The 21,506-nt window shown below is 45.7% G+C and overlaps 1 protein-coding gene across 2 annotated transcripts in view; it reads right to left on the bottom strand.

The window, feature by feature from the left end:
• The window catches only part of Iqsec2 (IQ motif and Sec7 domain 2), an 82,216-nt gene that overhangs the window by 6,775 nt on the left and 53,935 nt on the right, over positions 1–21,506 (bottom strand). For both annotated transcript variants that reach the window (XM_021187628.2, XM_029534103.1), the window contains exons 3-10: positions 15,574–15,835; positions 14,381–14,782; positions 9,026–9,921; positions 7,298–7,459; positions 6,670–6,792; positions 5,333–5,499; positions 3,101–3,240; positions 2,263–2,388 (exon numbers count right to left, since the gene is read on the bottom strand). In XM_021187628.2, the coding sequence (XP_021043287.1) occupies positions 2,263–2,388; positions 3,101–3,240; positions 5,333–5,499; positions 6,670–6,792; positions 7,298–7,459; positions 9,026–9,921; positions 14,381–14,782; positions 15,574–15,835 (2,278 nt within the window). The remainder of the gene's footprint in view (positions 1–2,262; positions 2,389–3,100; positions 3,241–5,332; positions 5,500–6,669; positions 6,793–7,297; positions 7,460–9,025; positions 9,922–14,380; positions 14,783–15,573; positions 15,836–21,506) is intronic.

The following is a 21,506-nucleotide window of genomic DNA, read 5'->3' as shown; positions in this document are numbered from 1 at the left end:
CCTGCCTCTGCCTCCCAAGTGCTGGGATTAAAGGTGTGTGCCACCATGCACAGCTCCATTTGCAACTTTTAAAGGAACTACAAGAATGTTGGTCCCTCTAGGAAGCCTATCCTAATACCTCACATAGATTTCTGTTTCCATCTTCTGAGCTTCCAGGGTATTCCTTTCATACCTCTTCCCTTGTCAGACTCTATGGTAGTTCTAAATATGTGATTGCCCCTGCTGGCCTGGAGGGCGCGGGGGGGGGGTTGGTGGGTCTAATTTTCAGGTTTTCTCACTTACCCCCAACTCCTACCATACAAAACTAGCTTGTAATGGCAACCTGTGCCTAGCCTCTGAACAGGATTAATAATCTCTCAACAACCAAAAGTCTTTCTCAAGTATTTAGGCATTTTAGATTCACCACTAACATAAGCTTGGACAATCTGCAAGTGGCTAGTTTATTCCATGTATTTTGTATACTGGGGAATGCAACCTGGGTCCAAAAATTGCTCTATCATTAAGCTACAGCCCCATCCTCTACAAATGCCTCTTCAAACAAAGGTTTTGTTTAGGTTGGTTACAGTGCACAATGCTGTCAAACACTTTTTAGCAGTAGTGTGGCATGGGTGGTTGAGACAAGACCTCTATCATGTAGTCCAGTCTGATCTCAACATTCTGTTCCTTTTGCCTCCACCTCCCAAATGATTAAATTATAGGGGTTTATCAGCACACCATGTTGCAAAACACATATTAGGTCATTTGTTTGTGAGTCCCTGAGTACAAGGGCTGAGTCTGATTTATCTCCATGTACTCAGTGTCTAGCACAAAACTAGATAAACAGGGGTGTCGGTTCGTGAAGGACATCTAACAGGAACTCAGCATCCACGTGGGCCAGGCCCACATGGTTTGAGATGGATCATCTCTTGCCCCTCTTCTCTCTTATAGTGCTGGGAATGGAACCCAGATCCTTGCATATATTAAACAAGCACTCTACTGCTGAATTGCATTGCCAGGCACTGACTTCCTGTTTCATCCTCTTGACAACTCTAGGAGATAAGGGTTAGCACGATTTAGTGAAGCAAGCCACTAAGGTTTGGAGAGGGTGTTGGAGTTAAGGTTTGGAATCATGTTGTCTAAAGCCATGATTCTCAACTAGATGGGATTTTGACCCCTGTTTCCATAGGATACAGAACAACATCTGGAGAAGACATTACTTTCTTTTCTTTTGTTCCTTCCACTTTTTCTTCCCTGAAGATGTTCCTCCCTCTCCCACCCTTCCTTCTCTGAATTTTTTTCCTTTTCTCTGGAGAAAACATTTTTGTTTGAAGGTTTGCTGCTGCCTTCTGGGAGGCACCCCAGGGTGCTGCTAAACATACACAAGACAGGCCCTTGAAAGAGAGAATTGCCTTGCCTCAAAATAGCAACAGTAGTGCCAAGATGGAGAAATGCTAATGTGAAGAAGAAGAGAAGACCAAGGAAGGAACAAGACTGCTGTTCTCAGGAGTACTTTCTCAGAGCAGAGGAAGAACACTTGCTCTTTGTGATCCCAAGAAACAGTGGAGAATGTAGAGTAAGAGGTGAACCACATTAGGAGGCAGATTCTAGCCAGCTGTGTTAACACATGCCTTTAATTCTAGCTAAGAGGCAGAGGCAGGNAGATTTCTGTGAGTTTGAGGCTAGCCTGGTGTACATAGTGAATTACAAGACAACCAGAGCTATTTGGTGAGAGTCTTTATTTTAAAAACAAAACAAAACCAAAAAAACCAACACCAGCCCCCCCACTCTCCAATAACCAGATTCTAGTAGTAGTAGTCAGGGCTAAGTCACCTTGGAGAGTAGCTCTTGCCTAGGAAATCCTGAAAAAAAATCCCTTTTGATCTATAGAATCTAACAAATCCTATCACTAAAAGATGGTACCTCTGTACTGGTGATATGCTTTGTTTTAATCACTTCCAACATCAAGAAAACTGAGAGGTTCACAGAGTCACAGATTCACAACCCTCTGTGCTACGGCAGTGGACAAGGACATTTCCTACCACTTCCCAAATTACAAGCCTATTATTAGCCCCCTGGTCCTCGAATTTTTCTGTCCCTGTGTGACTCTCATGACATGAAAATGAAGGAAAAGGAGGGACAGAGATGGGCTATACCTTACTGGGGACCATGCAGATGGCATGCTGGAGCACTGTATCAACCACACTGCACACACCATGGTTTGCACTAGACCCAGCAGCTCTGCTGACTATCTCCCTCCCATTTCCTTCGGTACAATGCCCATACCACAAGGAGGTCATTGAAGAGGAAGACCTCCCGCTGATGCAGCCCCAGCCTCTGGGGGCGGTTTGGATCTGGCACCTCATAGAGCTGGCAGCAGCAAACCAGTCGACGGTGAGGAAGCGACAGGACCTGGACAGGTGTGAAAAAGTGGTGGTCAGCAAGGCCACCCCATCAGTTTCAGGCCTCTGGTACCTTAACAAGGCATATCTGTCACTCTGACACAAAGAATATAAACAACTAAGTCCATTAAGCTTTTCTGCTATCTTGTCTTTGTCCCTCTAGAACCGTCTGTCTGAAATGTCTTTCTTGCCCAGCCCATATTTTGTCCCTCTTTCACATCACAATTCCCAAGTTATTTTCCAAGAAGTCTTTCTGACTTCCCTTGACTTAAAATGGCCTCTCCCTGCTTTCTGTTCCTCTAAATTAGACTAGGAGGCAGAAGTATTATTTGTGTCTTTGTCTGGGAACCTCACTAATCTTTGAGTGCCCCTAAAGTCAGAGATTATGTCTGATTCAAATCTGTCTCTGGATCCCAGCAAAATGGTAAGGCATTCATAAATGTTTGCTGGCAATAGTATATCTGCTTCTTAGCTACTACAGCTTGCCTCTCTTTACTTGGCTATCTTTATATAGATAAAAAGAAAATATTCATCCTGCACCTGTGATGAACTCTGCAATATACTAAATGCACTTATATAATCTCCCATAATCTGTACCATGATTCATAAGGAATATCATATTTCCCACTTTATTTTACAGGGAAGGGGAAGCTGGAAGCTGGGGCTGGGGGGAGAGCAGTGACTTACCACACAATGATGCCTCCTAACCTGAAGTCACTTACCGGTTTCTTGCCAACAATCATGCGCTCCACAGCCTGCACCTGGGACACATGGTCATCGTTGGTCCTCAGTTCACGACCTTGGATGCGCTGGTAGATGCCTACCAGAAGGTCCCGGGGGATGTCTTCACCATTGTCAACTCCTACATGGAAAGCATAACAAAAGAATATGTCACATCAATATAGAAGGTAGGCAGTAGGGGGGGTCCCCATAATACCCCACATTCAGGCATAGGGACAGGAAGGTGCCTTTCAACAAAACAGCCAATTGTTTTTTAGCTAGCGTAGGGATTTTGTCTAAACAACTTATACTGTAATTGAGGCAACCAGGTACTACTTTTTATCTTCCTTTTGCTTCTCCTAACTGGAAATAGTACTTTCAAATGATACAGAGTTAGTAAGAGTCTGAGCAGATTGGCATGCCTACTGATATCACAGTTTCAGAAATGAATTTTGCAAGACCGTAAATATTCAATCCCATCAACTCCTTTCCAAAACATATATCCTAAGGGATTATTCAAAAATATTTATGAGCTTGATGCCAAGGAATGTTCACCAAGTAGTATTTATGGATAAATTCTGAAACAGCTTAATTTCTAACAGTAGAGAAATAGCTAAGTAAAGGATAGTTTATCTATAAACTTGATGTTTACCAAAATATTTCAATAGTGTGAGAAAATTCTTGTAGCAAGTTAAGTGAAAAGAGGAAGATAATAAACTACTTGAGAGCCAGAGAAATGACTGAGCAGGTAAGGGTGCCTGCTGCCAAGTCTGACAGCTTGAGTTCCATCCCCAGAATCTACATGGTGGAAGAAGTGAACCAATTCTTACAAGTTGTCCTCTGACTTCCACATGAACAATTATGGCATGTGCATGCCCACATCTGTAGCATGCTTACACACTCACAAATAAATAAGCAGATAGATGTAATGAAAAAATAATTTTGGCATTGTTGAGCATCAAACCCAGAGCCTCATGATAGCCCCAAGTCCCTCATTCCTAAAATAAACATGTATTTCATTTGTTTGTTTGCTTGTTTATTCAATAACTGAAGGAAATATATAGTCACATGTGTATACACACACATGTACACACACACACACACACACACACACACACAAACACACACATCCCTCCAAGCCATATTAATAAAATGAAATTGTCAGATGGTGGCACATGCCTTTAATCCTAGCACTCGGAAGGCAGAGGCAGGCAGATCGGAGTTAGTCTATAGAGCAAGTTCTAGGATAGCCCCTATCTTGAAAAACAAACAAACAAAAGAACCCCATCCCTCCATATCCATCGGAGATTGGTTCCAAGATCTTCCATCAACACACAAATCCAAAGATGTTCCTGGCTCACATATAAAATAATATTGTCAAGTATGGTTGCCAAGTGATAAGGTGTTGGTCTTAAAAAACAGGGGAGTATTTTCATATAGCCTACATCATACATTCTCCAGTTACTTTAACTCATCGGCATATTACCTACAATACTTACTGCAATGTTAATGCCACATAAATGGTGGTTTTACTGTATTATTTAGGGAATAATGACAAGAAAAATGGTTGTACATGTTCAGTACAGACCCAAGTTGGGTTTTTTTTTCCCCAGAATTTTTCAGAACAGAGACTATAGCAGCCTCCCCCCCTTGTCCTTCGTACTCATTTTACTTGGTACACAGTAAGTATCCAGTAAGTGTCCACTGGCTGAGTGGGTAGTTGGCTAAATGAATAAACAAATGGAGAAAAAGCTGTCTAAAGTAATCAAATGAGTCTTTATGGGTATAAATAGGGAAGACAAGGAGAGAGCTAACAAGGAATGGATGAAGGAGTGAGCCAAACAGTTTAAGAGCCAGGCTGTTTTGTTTTTGCTTTGTTTTGCTTTGTTTTGTTTTGTGAGACAGAGTCACATTTTATAGCCTGAGTCAATACTTAGTATATGGATAGACAACTGTTTTTCTTTGCAGTGCTGGAAATCAAACTCAGAGCCTTGCACATGCTAGATAAGTGCTTAGCTGCTGAGTTACCTACAAAGCCTGGCAAATGACTTTGATAAATTTGAGTGAATTAATAGGTAAATGACCTGGGGAAGTCCAGCCATGAGATAAAGTAACAGCATAGAAGAAGGCTAATTTATAAGGACATCTGGGATCTCTCTCACCCACTCCCAACCCCTCACACTTTACTTTTCTCAGATGATGTGCAAGAAAAATAGATGGGAAATTCTGGTCACCTCTCAGGTTCTTAATGAAGTCATCCAGCTTCATCTTGCGTTCAGCCTTGACACTGGGGCTGTACATATCGGTATTGAGGAGGATGATGGCAAAAGCAAGGATGAAGATGGTGTCTGGGTTCCGGAACTGGCGTACGAGGGCAGGGTTACAGACACAGTACCGCTGGCTGTGAGACAAGAAGGGTCAAGTCCAGACTCAGGTGCCAACAATTTCCACCTACCCACCCAGGTTGCCATCAGAAACCCTTTCCTTTAAGAAACACTCCCCTAGCATTTGGAGTCTGTTCTTTTCATTTTCTCCAACACCACCATGAAAAATCATAGCCACTACCTTCTTGGAACTTTTCCGGGAGATTTAAGTACATCGTCTCATGCAATTCATCACAGCACTGCATAAATGCTATTTCTCCGTTTCTTTCTGCCTGTAGTGCTGAGGATTGAGCCTTGGGCCTTGAGCATGCTAAGCATATGCTCTACCACTGAACCACATCTCTGACTCCCAAGCAGTCTTATTTTACACAGGATATAATGAAGGCTTGAAGTGGTAAGGTAACTTGCCCAGGCAATAGAACTGGCGAATGGTAAAGCCCGGATGAAAAAAAACGATCATCTGGCTTCAAAGGAAATCTTCCCCCACCTCTCCTGAGAAAAGCTCCAAAGGGGTGGAGCAAGATTTAGACCTAGCTCTGTCTGATCTTCAAAGCATTTAGAGCTGAGCATAGATAATATGGAGTTAGATGCAGTCAAGTTTAAACCCTGATTGCGCTAACTTACTCTAATGCCCCGGAATTTTGTCATCTACAAAATGAAAATGCCAGTAGAAGGATCTACCTCACAGAACAGTAGCCCTTTTTTCTTCAGTACTGGGCACAGAAACCAGAGACTCATAGTCATAACAACAGGCAAATGCTCTATCACTGACTTACATACCCAGATTCTTGAGTGCTATCACTTATTGCTGATCTTGTCACTTATTACTATGCCTAGATCTCAGAGGCTAGAGCTAGATACTTCATATTCACTGACTCTGAACCTTACAAATGCCTCTTAAGATGGGATTTATCATTTCTGAAATTTTGTTTGGTTACATTTTGTTTCGTTTTGTTTTGTTTTGTTTTGGAGACAGGGTCTCTCAGTGTAGGTCCAGGATGTCTTGGAACTCACTAGGTAGACCAGACTGGCTTTGAATGCAGAGATATACCTGACTCTTCCTCACCACACCAGACCTTTATTTCTGTTTTATGGTGAGAAAATGATAATGTCCAGAGAGTAGTGTCTTGTGGAAATAGGGCCCCCTGGTAGAAAGGGGCAGCTTCCGGAGTGGGAAGCAGGCACACCTGAAAGCTTCAATGAGTCGCTCCACTTTCTGGGCCTCACCCTGAACTCGGATATGGGATTGGAACTTCCTGAGTGCATCGTCCAAATCCATAGAGGAGAAGTCCATCTCATCCACCACACAGCTGAAGAGTAAAGAAGCAGGGTGGGTGGTGGCACTCTTCATTTCTCGACACAAACCACTGACACACCCACTTGCACAAGCATCCCAAAACTCCCACTGACAGACTCCCACGCTTTGGACCTACAGCCACACGTATCATCACATCTGAGGACAGAATGTTTGAAACTCGAGTAAGAAAGTCGAAGGCACATGGTCACTAAGAGTGCTTCCCCTTAATCTATTCGTTTTAGTGATGGGAAACTGAGGCCCAAAGCAAAATATCAGATGAGCATGCCCTGCCCAGAACCACCCTTAGGAGACTTTAAGAATAGGGTCAAAAGAAATAAGACCCTTTTGGAGCAGAGGGGTATGGGAACAGGAAAATCTATTCATCTTGTTTTGAAAGTTTATCTGAGCAGAAAGACAGACTGCCTCCCTCCTGTCTTCCTTTTTCCCCCTTCCTCCCTCCTGTCTTCCTTTTTCTAGGAATCCCTGCCCCCCACCCTGCCCCATGCTGGGGTCCTCACTCCAACACATCTCTGTTGAACTGCTTCTGCCGATTCCCCAGGAATTCCCCTATCATCTGCCGGCTCAGGCCTTTCCTCTCCAGGATGAAGTGAGCCACCCCAACAGGAGTGTCAGACAGGAAGCCTCGTTCGATCAAATACTGGATACCCTTCTCTGGCTTCCTGCAGGAAGAGAGGAGGTAGATGAGATAGTTGTCTCTCTAGAACTGTGCCTGGTCCTATTTCTAGTTTGATTCAGGGCCAGACTAACCAGGGCTTTAGAGAGCCAAGGATCGACCACGTGGTCAATTCCTTCAGGGTACAGATGAAAACATCACAGCACGAGAAAAAACTACTTTTCCTAGCCTTTAACGGCTGAGCCATCTCTGCAGCCCAGAAACTATTTCCCCATTTCACAGTTTCACAATTCCAAGGTATCCTTACACTAATTTCCTCTTTTACCTGAGGCATACCAGAGTTGGGGGGGGGGAGGATGCTCTCTGCAGGAATTATGATAGATAGGCCCAGCAATCATCAGAAAGTCTTGAGAGGGGGCCTGAGTTCTAGGCCAAGACTGCTTCCCTGAGTCACAGACCCTCAGGACAGGGAAGAAGTAAAAAAGTTGCTTTGTTCCACATCCTATATCCTACTCAGCCTCTGTGACTGTTTTTACAAATGAGGTACTTCTAATGTTTTCGAAGAGTGGAGCCAAAAACCTCTTGGTTGGAATTGTCCCATATGCAGAACTTGAATGCCTTAGGAGGGCCTCCATAAAACTAGAATTTGCAAGTTTGAACTTTGATGTTCTAGGAGTCTCTGATCAATTACTTTCTAACTGCATGATTTTGGCCAACCTCTTTTACTTCTCTGTGTCTCAGTTCTTCATCTCTAAAATAAGAATATTACTATGAACCTCGCTGAAGTTATTGTGAAAATTAAATATAGGTGGCAGTGTTTCACAGACTATAAAGATGTGAAGTATTACATCAAGTGCTTTCCATTACATCTAATGTTTTCTAATTGCATTTTATGTTTTCTAATTATTTTCTAATCAAATGCCACACTCTCATCCCCATTCCTAAGTACCTGGCACAGAATCAGGCACCTAGATAGAGCTTAGTCACCATTAGTCACACCAGCTTATGGAAAGATGAAAAAACTGAAGCCCCAAGAAGGAACACAAGTTACCTAAGACTAGACAGCAAGTGAGCAAAGGCAGGCTAGGGGTCCTGGTCTAGGACTCATTATAGTCTAGATTGCCTCCCCCTCTGAAAAGGAGGACTAGGGAGGACAATGCCCAGAAGCTATTTGGGAGAAACATCTTGCTCAAAATCATACAAACAGGTACTGAAAGCACTAAGACCAGGCATGTCGGGAGCCTCTCTATTCTGTAACTCTGTGAGTTTTTGTTTAATTCTTCTTCTTTATTTCTTACTTTGGCTAGCTGTCTTTTGAGACAGGGTCTTACTTTGTAGCTTAGGCTGACCTGGTGGTCACAACAGAACCCAGGCTATCTTCTAACTTGTGGCAATCCCTTTCACTCAAGCCTACGGAGTGCTAAGATTTCCAAGTGTGAGTTACTACATCCACTTTCTGCTGTCCTTCTCATCCCCAGACGTCTGGGAAGAAATACCATTGCATCAAATGTCAGGATAGCAGAATCAAGGTCACTGCTTGGAACTAGCCTCTAAAACAAGGTGCCCATGCAGGGTGGGAAGAGGCAAGAAAGCTAGAACTGAGAGCACATACTTATTGAAGAGGTTGAGGCCAATTCTGTAATGCCGCCTTTGTACCACATCATTGTTGAAGGCTGGCGAGTCCCAGCTGTGCCTTGTCTCCCGCTGGTAAGTCTGCTTGCACAGGCCAGTGGCTGGCGGTTCCCTCAGGCTATCCCGAGAGGAGGAACCAGAGCTGCAGTTGATGGTCTCATTAGAGTTGCTGGAGCTCTCCAGGCTCTCATTGTCTCCGCCATCAGAGTTCTCACCTGCTGCCTCACACTTCCCCAGCCTCCGACCTCCAGCCACACCACTGGGCCCAGTACCACTATTGGGGGCTGGTGGCAGGGGCCCTGGTGGGGCTGGAGCTGGACCCTCAGGGGCAGGGTAGTGGCGGTGTGGGATTGGGGCCCTGCCTGGTGGCCCCTTGTGCTTCAGGGTCCCATGGGGGCTGCAGCCATCAGCCTCATACACCAGCTGGCGGTGGACAGAGCCGCGATCTGAGCGGTCACTCAGGTCTACAGAACTGTCACTGGGAGGCTCAATGGTGAGGAGGGGGAGGTGTGCAGCCCGGAGCCGGAAATCCCGGCATTCCAAGCACCCAGGACCCCTTCGAGTGCCTTCCTCACGGCTACCGTCTTCCCGGGTCCCTGGTGGCATTGGTGGAGGAACTGGTGGGAGGGGAGCTGGTGCCCAGAACTCAGGGCGGCCTTGGGGTGGGGGCTCTGTGCTGGGCAGTCGCTCAGGTGATGGAGGAGGAACTGGGTCATCCAAGTACAGGGGGAGGTCACTGAAGGATGTGGCTGAGCTGTCTTCTTGCTGTTCCTTTGATTCCCGTTTCTCCAGTTGGGCTGACCCTGGCTCCTCAGACATAGACCCTGACGGGTGGCAGTTCAGGGCCTCATCAATGGATTCAGCCAGAGACTTTACCTGTACACAGTGAAAGGTGAAAAGAAAAAGGAATCATAAAGAGAGGAATGGTACAAGGGTCAAAAGGTGAGAAGGGAGGGGAAGGGAAGAGAAGGCAGGGAAAGCTTCCTGGTGGGTCAGCCAAGAAAGCAGATCCTTTACCATAGGTTCTTTATTTTAAATGTTTAAAATACATGCTTTGTGTGTGTGTGTGTGTGTGTGTGTGTGTGTGTGTGTGTGTGTAAGTGTTTTGCCTGCATATGTCTATGCATCACGTGTGTGCGTGTGTGTGTGTGTGTGTGTGTGTGGTGCTAGTGGAGGCCATCAAATCCCCTGGAACTGGAGTCACAGAGGGTCTGCCATCTCTCCAGCCCCTTATTGTTTCTTTTATATACACATAAATACATTTTTTCATATATTCTGATCATAGTTTCCCCCAACACCTCCCAGATCCTCCCTACCCACCTAACCCCCATGCCTTCTTTCTCTCTTTAGAAAACAAACAAACAAGAAAAATAATTTTAAAAGGACAAAGAAAAAGCACAAGAAACACACAGAGAGACATCTAATAAAAACCCATACAACACAAAATTAGAAACCATAATACACAAGTAAAAGACCATTAAGACAAAAAAAAGTCCAAACAAGGCAGTATGAGATAAAAAGTCTACAAAAATACCATTGAGTTCATTGTGTATTGTCCAGCCAGTCCCTTATTTTAAACTTTATTTTTTTTTAAAGCTTGCAAAGAATCCCATAGGTTCTTACTAGTTTATAAAATAACTCCCAGGGAGTCACTGTGAGTTCACAGAGACTAGGACTAACAGTGACAAAATGCCTTCTTGGGCACTCCAGTATCCCTGTTTCCATATCAAATACTCCCTCCTCCCTGATTCAGGCCACACTCTTACCTCTGTCAGATAGGCTCAGTTCCCATGCAGGGAAAACCCCAAAATCTCTGCTTCCTCCCAGAGCTCTCTGTGTGAAACTCTCTTAGGAAATCCATATTTGCTCTTGAGAAAATGAACACCTAGTAACTCTGTCTCCAAGTGTACTCAGCTTCCAAACTGGCCCCCAGTGATTTCTACCACAATCTTAGATATCACACTGTACTAAAGTTGGTCTGTGTGGCCCACGACACATGGTAGTAGTGAAGGCATATCATTCTGTAATGACACTGGCAAGTACTGCAAATTCTGTCTAGCATGCTCTTTGACTTGTATCCTTTCAGATTCCTCACCGAAGGGAAGCCACACTGTGAACAGTCCTGAGAGGGACTGCCAACAAAAGAAGAAATTGAACATGGAAGCAGACCTGCCAGCCCTAGTCCAGTCTTCTGAGATTGGGTCCTACACAGCTTAACAGCAGCCTCCTGAGAGACCTGGGAATAGAATCATCCAGCCACACCCCTTACAGCTTCCTGGCCCTCAGAAACTGCATAAGATAATGTTTGTTGTGTGTGGCGACACACCTGTAATTATAGTACTCCAGAGGCTAAACCAGGAGTTCCTCAAGCTCAAGGCCAGCCTGGGCTACACAATGCTACTCTGTTTCGAAGAAAAATAAAGAAAAGAGATCGTTTGTTGCTTAAGCTCAATTCTAATCTCAGGTTCTTTGTTTTAAAGCCTGTTATTACTGTATGTATGTACACAATGCGTGGGTGTAGGTACAGAAGCCATGGCATGTGTGTAGAGTCAGAGGACAACTTTGTGGCACTTCTTCCTCTTTCCATATTTCCATAGGTTCCAGGGATTGAATTCTGGTCTCCAGGCTTGCACACCAAACGCCTTTACCCACTGAGCCATCTCACCGACTCTCTTTGATGCATATTCTGACCTCTAAGTTCAGATTTAAATTACTAAATTTTGGGGTAGTTTGCTGTGCAGCAATAGGTATAATACATCCCCCCCCCCACTGACTTAGATAGCACTGAGTGCTAGGATCAGACCTGGTTCTTCTCTTTTCCATCAGATGGTATTTTCCTGTTCTCTATTCTTCCCTTGAGGGATAGGTGCGAGCCCAGTTTCTATTTTAGATCAGCTACTGTTTGACATAGAAAAGATGCTTAATTATCACATGAATGGATGGATGGATGATGCAGATATTCCCTTCATCACTTCTTTCCTTCTCTCCATTTTACTAGCCTCAGAGAAGCAAGCATAGACAAATGATAGGGTCAGAAAACAGAGTTTAGATCACAGTCATTTCTTCTTTTATAAAACTTCATTCATTCAACAATTTCTACCAAGTACCTCCTTGGCTTTAGGAGAGAAAAAAAATCCAACTAACTTAGCAGTTACCAGATAACAGGTACTTTCATGTATGTTACCTAGTTGAAATGCATTTCCACAACAGCCCTAAAATGGCACTAAAAAGAAAGCTTTAACTCCATTTTGCTGATCAAAAGGTGAGCCCATTTGCCTGAGGTCATACAACTGGGAAATGGCACAACTGGGGTTTTCACACGGGGGAGCCATGTTGAAATCTCCCCAGTTTAGAATGGCCACTCACTGCCATGTCTATTCCCATTATTCCATGTTTTAGCAGATGCAATCACAGTGCCTGGACCAACAGCGCACTTTTCAACATCTCTAACTAGCGACATCTTTCCAGTTCCATAAGGCCTAGTTACAATGCTATTTTCTCCAAGAAACGGGTCTGGTCTTCCCAGAATCCCTTCTGGTTCTGAGTACATTCTATTTTAGGAGATGACCATGCACCTATATGCTTCTACTGTCTACCAGACTGGGAGAGCCTTAAGAATACTGACCAGAGCACATGCCTCAGCCTCGGTCTCCTTCTTTATAAAACGGGGAAAAGAATCTCTATGTCACAGATCTATTGTGAAGCATACAGAGTACCTGGCACCCAGCAAGTGCTCATTATGTTAGTAAAGGCTTTATTTGATGTATATCAAGTTTCCAAAAGTAATGACTTTTTGTCTTCTTATTTGTTTATATATTCATATTTTTAGTTTTATTGCATTTATTTAGTGTGTGTGTGTGTGTGTGTGTGTGTGTGCATGTACATGTGCTTGTATGTCACAGTGCATATGTGCAGGTGAGAGGTAAACTTTCAAGAATCTTTTCTTGGGACTGGAGAGTTGGCTCAGCTGTTGCCTTAGTTACTTTTCTAACCCAAAGTTTCAAAGTCCTTCCACAATCCTCCCCCAAACATGGTCAGGCCTGTCACAGCAATATCCCATGAACCTTGTACCAACTTCTGTTTTAGTTAGGGCTTCGATTGCTGTGATAAAACACCATGACCAGAAGCAGCTTGTGGAGGAAAGGGTTTGCTTCGGCTTACAGTTTGCAGTCCATCATCCAGGGAAGTCGGACATGCCAGAAACTCAAGGCAGAGGCCTGGACACAGGAGCGGATGCAGAGGCCATGTAGGGTGTTGCTTACTGCCTTGCTCCCCATGGTTGCTTCAGTCTGCCTTCTTATAATACCCAGGACCACCAGCCCAGGGATGACACCACCCACAGTGAGCTGAGCCCTCCCCGCCCTGCCCATCACCCATCAACTGAGAAGATGTACCAAAGGCTTGCCCACAGGCCAGTCTGATTTGGACATTTTCTCAACTGAGGTTTCCACTTCTAAAATGACTCTCTATGTGTTGAGTTCAAGGAAACTTAGCAGCACAACTCTTAAGAGCACTTCTTACTCTTGCAGAGGAGCCAAGCTTGTTTCCCAGTGCCACATTCGTAAGGTTTCATGGAATCAGACACCCTCTTTGGAATGCAACAGGTATGAGGTGTGCATGTGACCCACAAACATACATGTGGGCAAACACCCAAACATATAAAATAAAATAAGTAAATCTTTTTCTAAAACAGTTCCAGGGGACCTGACATCCTTTTCAGGCCTCCTTGGGCACCTGTACACACATGGTACACGCATGCACGTGCACAGAGAGACAGACAGACAGACACACACACACATAAACATAAAAGTAAAGTATTTAAAATAAAGAATCTGTTCTCTCTCCTTCCATAGTATGTATGGGTTCTGGGGATTGAACTTAGGTCATCTAACATGGCAGCAAGGGTCTTCACCCATTGGGCCATCTTACTGGCCCTGTGCACCCGAGTTTTAACATGCTTGTTTTAACAATGTAATTTTTTTTAACAGTGCTGGAGACGAAGCACACTGTGTGGCATATGTTAGGCAAGTGCTCTACTACTGAGCTACATCCCTGTCTTTGGGGTTTTTATTGGTTGGTTGGTTGACACAGGTGTTCCCAATCCTCCTGCCTCAGTCTCCCCAGTGCTTCAATTACAAGTATACACTCAGCTGTAACTCTTTCTTGTGTTAATAATTCTCACTACTCTCCAAGTCTCAGTTCAAAATCACTGCTATTTGTTGCTGTTAAGTGCTTAATGGCAAAACTTCTTGTAGTTTGGAAATTAGATGAAAAAGCAGTAGAAGCAGCCAGAGACCAGGAATGGAGAAGAAAAGCCCCTTTCAGGGCTCCTGACCTGTTTGGAGAAGGAGTCCTCGAGCTCTGTGATGTCATTAGAAAACTCTCCAGATGTGGTAACTGAACTTCCACCACCATCGATGCCCCCACCACAGGAGCCTCCATAGGGGAGGCCCCGTTCAAGCCGGTGGCTCCGGGCGCCAGCCATGGCACCCTCATCCAGTGAGGCAGGCTTGCCCTCGAAGTATGCAGGGTTCTGTGCTTTCTCGTACTCCTCAAAGGAGAACTGCATCCGCATGTTGGACAAGATGATGCGGCGGGACATGCGGCTCTCGGAAGCTGAGCTTCGCAGCCGCTCAAAGTTCTTATTCATACGGTACTGTCGAAAGGCTGTCTGGATGGTCCTGGCAGCCCTGCGGCTCAGGAAGGAGCCCCCATACTTCCTCTCCAGCATTTCCACCTGTCAGAGGAACAAGTTCAGAAAGTTGCCAGAGCCTCAACCATATCCCAGTCAAGTCACAACTAACTGCTAGAAGTCCTGACAGGCTCTGTGCCCAGTGTTTTTTCACTTGTAATCCCAAGATGTACACAAGGGAAAAAAGGAAACACATATATTTAAAATCAGAAAACACTTAGAAAACCAAAAGAAAAAAAAAAGAAATGACGGAAGGAAGGAAGGAAGGAAGGAAGGAAGGAAGGAAGGAAGGAAGGAAGGAAAGAAAGAGTAAATGAAGAGGAAGAAGCTGAGGGAAGAAGAAAGAATCAGAGTAAGAGAGAAAAGCAGGAAGGAAAGAAGGGAGGGGGTGAGGGAGGATTCACCTACATTCCAAACATCTAGGCATAGCCACAGCTAAAGTGTTGATAACTGCCCTTCCAAGTCCTATTTTTCTTAAATCTTGTGTAATGTCCTCCCCTCCCTCCCCCTCCTTCCCTTTTCTCTCTTTTACACCCCTAGACAGTGTATTGCATCATACTGTGAAACTGTCAGGTTCTGTGTGTGTGCTTCCCCCTCAGAGTGCATGTTGTCAAAGTCTGGACCCCATTATTGGAGCTCAACGATGAGTGAACTGAGTGAAGAGGAGGCTCAATGCATATGCAGTGAATGTACAACAATAGGCCCTGGAGCCTGTCTTCGACAGTTCCAGCCTTACTGTCCCTCCCTGAATACCACCCTCAAGAGCCACACCCCAACCTCCCTCCTTCTCTCCATATCCCACTCCCATTTTTCAACCAGAGCCATCTCTTCTGCACCTTCTTGTCCTGCAGGTCTGTGGAGAGTTCATAGCTGTCTGACAGGGCCTTGGAGCGCTTTATCTCCTCCTCCTCCTGCTTCCTCAGGGCGACACTGGCCGGCTGGAGGCGTGCCCTCTGAGCCCAAGGAAGGCCCACCCCGGCAGGGGGGCCCCCCATGTGGCTGCTGGTGGGGGGCAGTTGGCTCAGCCGGTAGGGGGGTTGGCTCCCAGGACTATCAACCGCTGTGCTCAGGTCACTGCCTGGGGCATCACCCTCCACACTGTGGGGAGGAGATAAAATGAGCCAGGATGTGGCAACAGGAGAGAGGCTTGCTAGGCCCAACTAAGTGAGTACACTAGATCCTGCCCCCAACCCCATCTTCTCCCATTTCCTCAGATACCTAGAGATTCCAACATTTAAGAGCCCTTCAATCCGTCTCTTCACTGCCTACACAGTTCATTCACTCAAGTGCCCTTGTTTTTCTTTATTCCCTTTCAGTCCCTTCCCATCAGAGCCCCATCTCCATAACTCTTCTGAGACACTGTTCCCTCAAGGGTGTCTTCTCAGTTTTGTCCTCAGTCCTACCCACCACCCCTCACAATCTGGTCCAGTCACAACTTTATCCCTAGTCTCCTCCCACTCCTGTCCCTAGCAGCTCCAGCCTCAAATCTTCCTTCCCCTGATGGCCTAGTTGCTCCCTCCTTGGATCGCTTCTCCACCCAGGTTATTCCTCATACCCCATGCAGTGATTTCCTTTATAGTCCTATTCCCAGAATGACTCCAGACCAGTTTCCTTGACATATCGCCCCCCTCCCAGACCTGGTTGATGATTCCTGCCCATCCAGGTTCTCCCTCCCCCACCCAGCCCTGCCCCTGTGCCCTGCCCCTGCCCTTAGCAGCCTGGAGTCCAGGCCTGGCCAGTTCCCAGGGTTCCCAGGCTGCTGCTGCTGCTGCTGTTGCTGTTACTGCTGTTGTTACTGCTGCGGCTGCGGCTGCTGCTGCTGCTGGTGAGAGGGCAGGGTGAAGGCACAGGCTGGGCCACAGTGGGAAGTGCCTCCCATTCAGCATCCTCACAGGTAAAGAGCTGCCCTGCGGGGAAACTTCCTTTTTCTCCTCATGTCCTCCTCTGCTCTGCTCCGGGAGGAGGGCAGGGGGCTCTCAAGCAGAAAGGTAGCAGGAGCTGGGTCCCAGGTCTGCTGGGGTTACCTAGAGCTGTTGTTCTGCCAGACCTGCTCCACAGTGCCATGGCAACCAGGCTGCCAGGGAACCCAGGTGGCAGCAGAGCTCCAGGGCATGTTGAGAAGCACAGAGGTGGGGTGAACCAGGAAGACTGAGGCATGGAGGAGGTTGTGGGAGAATGGGTGTGGCTGGGGCTAAATGATTTTTTTTAAATCAGGTAAGTAATATAGGCTGCAGGGAGGCTATTGGCTAGTAAAAGGATCAAAGGGCCACTCCTCTACCTCTATTGAGAAAGGCCAGGGGCAAGGCAAGGGCAAGCTGGGTGAGTGGAAGGGGTTACCTACTGGCAGAAGTGCCTGTGCTCTCTGGGGTCTGTCTGCCCTCTGTGCTGGAGGTCAGGGGCAGTAGTGCTGGGCTCTGCCCTGGTGGGAACTCTTAGTCACCGCTTATTCTCCACCCTCCCAAGTACGAGTCAGAACGAGACTGGAGGGCTGCTTTGCACCCTAAATGTCCTTTCTCTCAGACCTCAGAGGTCCCTGATGCCACCCTCCACAAGTTAGACCCAGCCCAGTCCAGCATCAAAGACATTCCTCTTGTCTCCCTCAGGATGGCCGGATCCTGCTCACCAACCTCTCAAACATTTCCCTTAGCAGTATACATTTCAAACCCAGCTTTGAGCAACTGTCTCTTCTATCTACAAAACATCCACAGCTCTCACTGTCTGCAAGTTAGTCCAATTTTCAATCACTCTGGCTTTGAAGACCTCTCAAGGTTCAACAGCCAATGCTTCTAGAATACTTAATATTTAGGTTCTTACCACTTTGTATTGAATAACTTGGTTGTTCTTCCCAACAATGCTGTAAGGTTGTTATTTGTCTTCATTTTATATAGAAAACAAAGCCCAGAGAGGATAGCTACCAACAATACAAGCAGGATTCAACTCCAGGCGGAGTGACTTCAGAGTTCACACCCTCAATCATTAAGCAACCCCCTAATCTTACTCACCCAGCCCAGCTTCTGTTTCTGTCAAATGTTCCGCAGGCCTCTACCTTCCAAACTGCTCATATAAGACCTACTCCCAATGCTATCCCCATTGTTTCTGCTAGTGCAACCTGAGAAATGCTCCACACACTAGTTCTGTTAAGATTCAAGGTATATACCCCTACTGAGATGCCCCAGGAATCTTGCCACCAGCCAGAAATTACAGCTGATCTTGCTCAGACCCCCTATCTGTACACATGACTTCCTTTATTTTTTTTTTCTGGCAACGATTAGCTTTGGCAGAGTACATGACTCTCAGTACCCCAGCATAGGAAGGGAATTCGGTAATCTTTCTTGCTGGCACAGGACGTGGGGCTTAGACCAGACCATAGTAGGTGTTTCTGGTGTAAGCAGGTTCTTGGTGGCTGCTCTAATAAAACTCTCACTCAAATGTATACCATAAACTTCAGGCTTATTTGCAAATCTCTTCTCTATCCTGTAGCTAGAGAGACGTTGGAACATACAAATCAGTCCATCTTCCTTTCTCATCTAACCCTGCCACAGTTTCCCATAATTCACTTAATAAACAACAACCAAGTACTTTCCATGTATCAGCACTAAGCACCAGAAATACAATAAATCAAAGCCACCAAATTATTTCTTCAGAAAGGTGATGCTATAGTGAAGGAAACAGGAGAGAGAGAGAGAGAGAGAGAGAGAGAGAGAGAGAGAGAGAGAGAGANGAGAGAGAGAGAGAGAGAGAGAGAGAGAGAGAGAGAGAGAGAGAGAGACAGACAGACAGACAGACAGACAGACAGACTAGGGATAGTACTCAGAAAATTATGCAGGCTAAGGAAGCTCTTGACCACTGAGCCACAAATCCAGCCAAATTTTCTATTTCAGATGTGATGTCCAGAAAAACCGTGGTTGAGGGGAATGACACAGAAGCAGAATCCTGGTGGAAATGAGGGAGTGAGCTGTGTAGCTGTCTGAGGTTAGAGAGTAGAGTCAGTACATATCTACATGTTTAAGAATCCATAAAAAAACAATATAGACAGAACACAGTGAACAAGAGAGGGTAATGAGAAATAAGATTAGACATGTAATGAGAGTCGTACTAGTTAATTTTTGTCAACTTGACACAAGATACCATCACCTAGAAACGGGGAGCTTCAACTGAGGATTTGTCTCCATCAGATTGGCTTGTGGGCATATATGTGAGCATTTTCTTGATTGTCAACTGATGTGGGAGGGCCTAGCCCACTCTGGATGGTGCCTTCCTGGGCAAGTGGTCCTGGGGTGTACAAGAAAGTGGGTAGAGCAAAGCATGGAAAGACAGCAGTAAGCAGCATGGTCTTGGCTTCAGTTTCTGCCTCCAGGTTTCTGTCCTGAGTTCCTGCTTGACATTCCTGATGACGAAATAAACCTTTTCCTTCCCAAGTTGCTTGTGGTCCATGTTTTATCACAGCAACAAAAGCAGACGAATACAGGGGACGCTGAGCCTATCATAAAGACTTTGGCTTTTGCTCTGATTGAGATGAACATAGGAAGGATGTAACCTACCTTATCAATAGAACAGCTTCCAGATTTCTTACCTGGCCTGAACCCTATACCACACCTAAACTTGACTACCTTCTGCTCACATTTCAACATTTAGCTCAGGTGTGCCTTTCCACACCTGCTTGTCTCCCTTGCCTTACATACATGCCCCTCCTTCGTGTTACTATAGGCCTCTGCAGTCGTCTCTGCCCCTTGCAATTCCTTGTAACAGGCACTGTTAGCTCCCTTTATAGTGAAGTGAGGTAGAGTTGATGTAAATGTAACTCAAGGTCATACATAGCTATTAAGTAAGAAAGCCAAAGTGTAAACTCAAAGCTCAGACTACCCACTAATGATATCTCAGCATCTCTCCCAACCCTGTGCTGCTCCAGGCTTTCTACTCCTTGGTAATTCCTCTCTTGAGAACTTGCCCTATTTTGATTACAAAGAGAAAAGTCACAGGAATTGTAGGGTGACAGCACAGCCTCCCAGGGGAGAGACTGGCCGAAAACAAGGAGATTGCTCGAGGGGGTGCTTTTGCTATCATACACACCACTGAAGAATCTGTGACTGCAGGAACCCCTCATGTCAGAGCCGGTAAAACAGTAACAGGCCAATCACCTTGAACCCTCCCCCTCCCAACGTGTGGACAAGTATAATATCACAGACACATTCAAAGGCCAACAAATCTAGAAACAAATATACACATCCATAGTCACATGGAAGTAGACATGAATACATGTAGATACAAACACACATTGCCTGCAGGACTATTCTTCAGGGGGAAATGAGAGCATCCTTTGTAGAGGGGGAAAATAAGCCATGCTACACAAATAACCACAGAACAAAGTGGAAAGTTATCAGGGGTGGGGAATACAGGAAGTGATGGGGGAGTAAAGGAGAGAGATTCCTTCTGCTTGGGGGTGGCTGAGCAGAATAAAAATAAACTGGCACTTAACTATGCACCTACCCTGTGTCAGGCATTTTCCACACATTATTTAATCTGCATGGCAAACACAAGGAAAGAATTAGGATTCCCGTTTTACAGAGGAAAAAAAGAACTCTAAGAGGGAAACTGACTGACAAAGGTCACAGAGCTAGCAACTGGCAGGATAGGGATTCAGACCCAAAGTCTGTGCTGGCCCTCCTGCTGTCTTGAAGTCTTCCTGGGGAGAGGAAGCTCATGGACTGTACTTTGCCTAGGAGGAGCTAGGCGAGATGAGAGTAGAGCAATCTTGTAAGCCAAGGCTCTAAGATGAGGGAAGCAGGTTAGGATGCCTTCTAGACACTTGAGGTTGGTCTGCCCATGACAGAGGGTGAGGGACAGACCCTTCCCAGATGCTACCCCTGTTTAGTGGTGTGTGTGTGGGGGGTCTTTTCTCCCTCCTTCTTTTTATTGGTACTGCCCAGAGCCAAGAATTCAGCCGGGAAATGGGAATCAGAATGCAGTTGCCATGGAAATGAATGGAGACTGTTGCTATGGATACCATAAGATGAGGGCAAGAGGAAAGCAAGGTTGCTGAAAACTATCCCCATGACAACTTAGGTTGGAAAGGGAAGGGACTAGAAGTGAGATACAAGAAAACAAGGGGGTCAGGGTGTGTAGATGGAACCAAAGGTTTTAGGTTCTAGAAGTAAAAGGCTAGGCAAGAAAACTGGAGCTGACAGAGACAGTGACAGGAGCAGGGCCTTTTGCTATCCAATCCAGTGTCACATAAAGTCCAATCCCAAATCCAGCCTGGATTAGCTAACAGCTGAGGGCTAACCAAGCAAACAGTGGGAAAGCAGATTCTGGAAGCCCAAAGACCTGGGTTGGAATCCTGGATCTGCTCATTCGCAACCCTAGAAAAAAATACTAGTTTTAATTTATTCTTTTCACCACGCCTAGCAACTGGGCAAAGTCTCGCTTTTCTCACCGAAGGAGATACAACATAGGTGGGGAGATGAACTTAGTTGCAAAAGGTCTCAAAACTAAGTAGTAGGGAAGCCAAGACTGAAAAGAAAGCATATCTGAGCATACAAGGCTGGTCGTATGGCAGAGCATTTGCCTAGCATCTCCAGTTTGGGGTTTGATCCCCATTTCCACACACACGAAACAATGAGTCTGCATAGAAAAGTCCCTGCTCTTCCTGTCCCCTCCCACAGTGGAGTCCCTGACTATCCATCTCTCCATTTCTTCCCATAGTGGCACACAACAGACTAACAGCGGACTAGACCCTGAGGTAAATTTTTTTTTTTTTCGAGACAGGGTT

This window comes from Mus pahari, chromosome X (genome assembly GCF_900095145.1).
Source record: "Mus pahari chromosome X, PAHARI_EIJ_v1.1, whole genome shotgun sequence".
NCBI lineage: Eukaryota > Metazoa > Chordata > Mammalia > Rodentia > Muridae > Mus > Mus pahari.
This window is presented reverse-complemented; position numbering and strand designations above follow the sequence as displayed.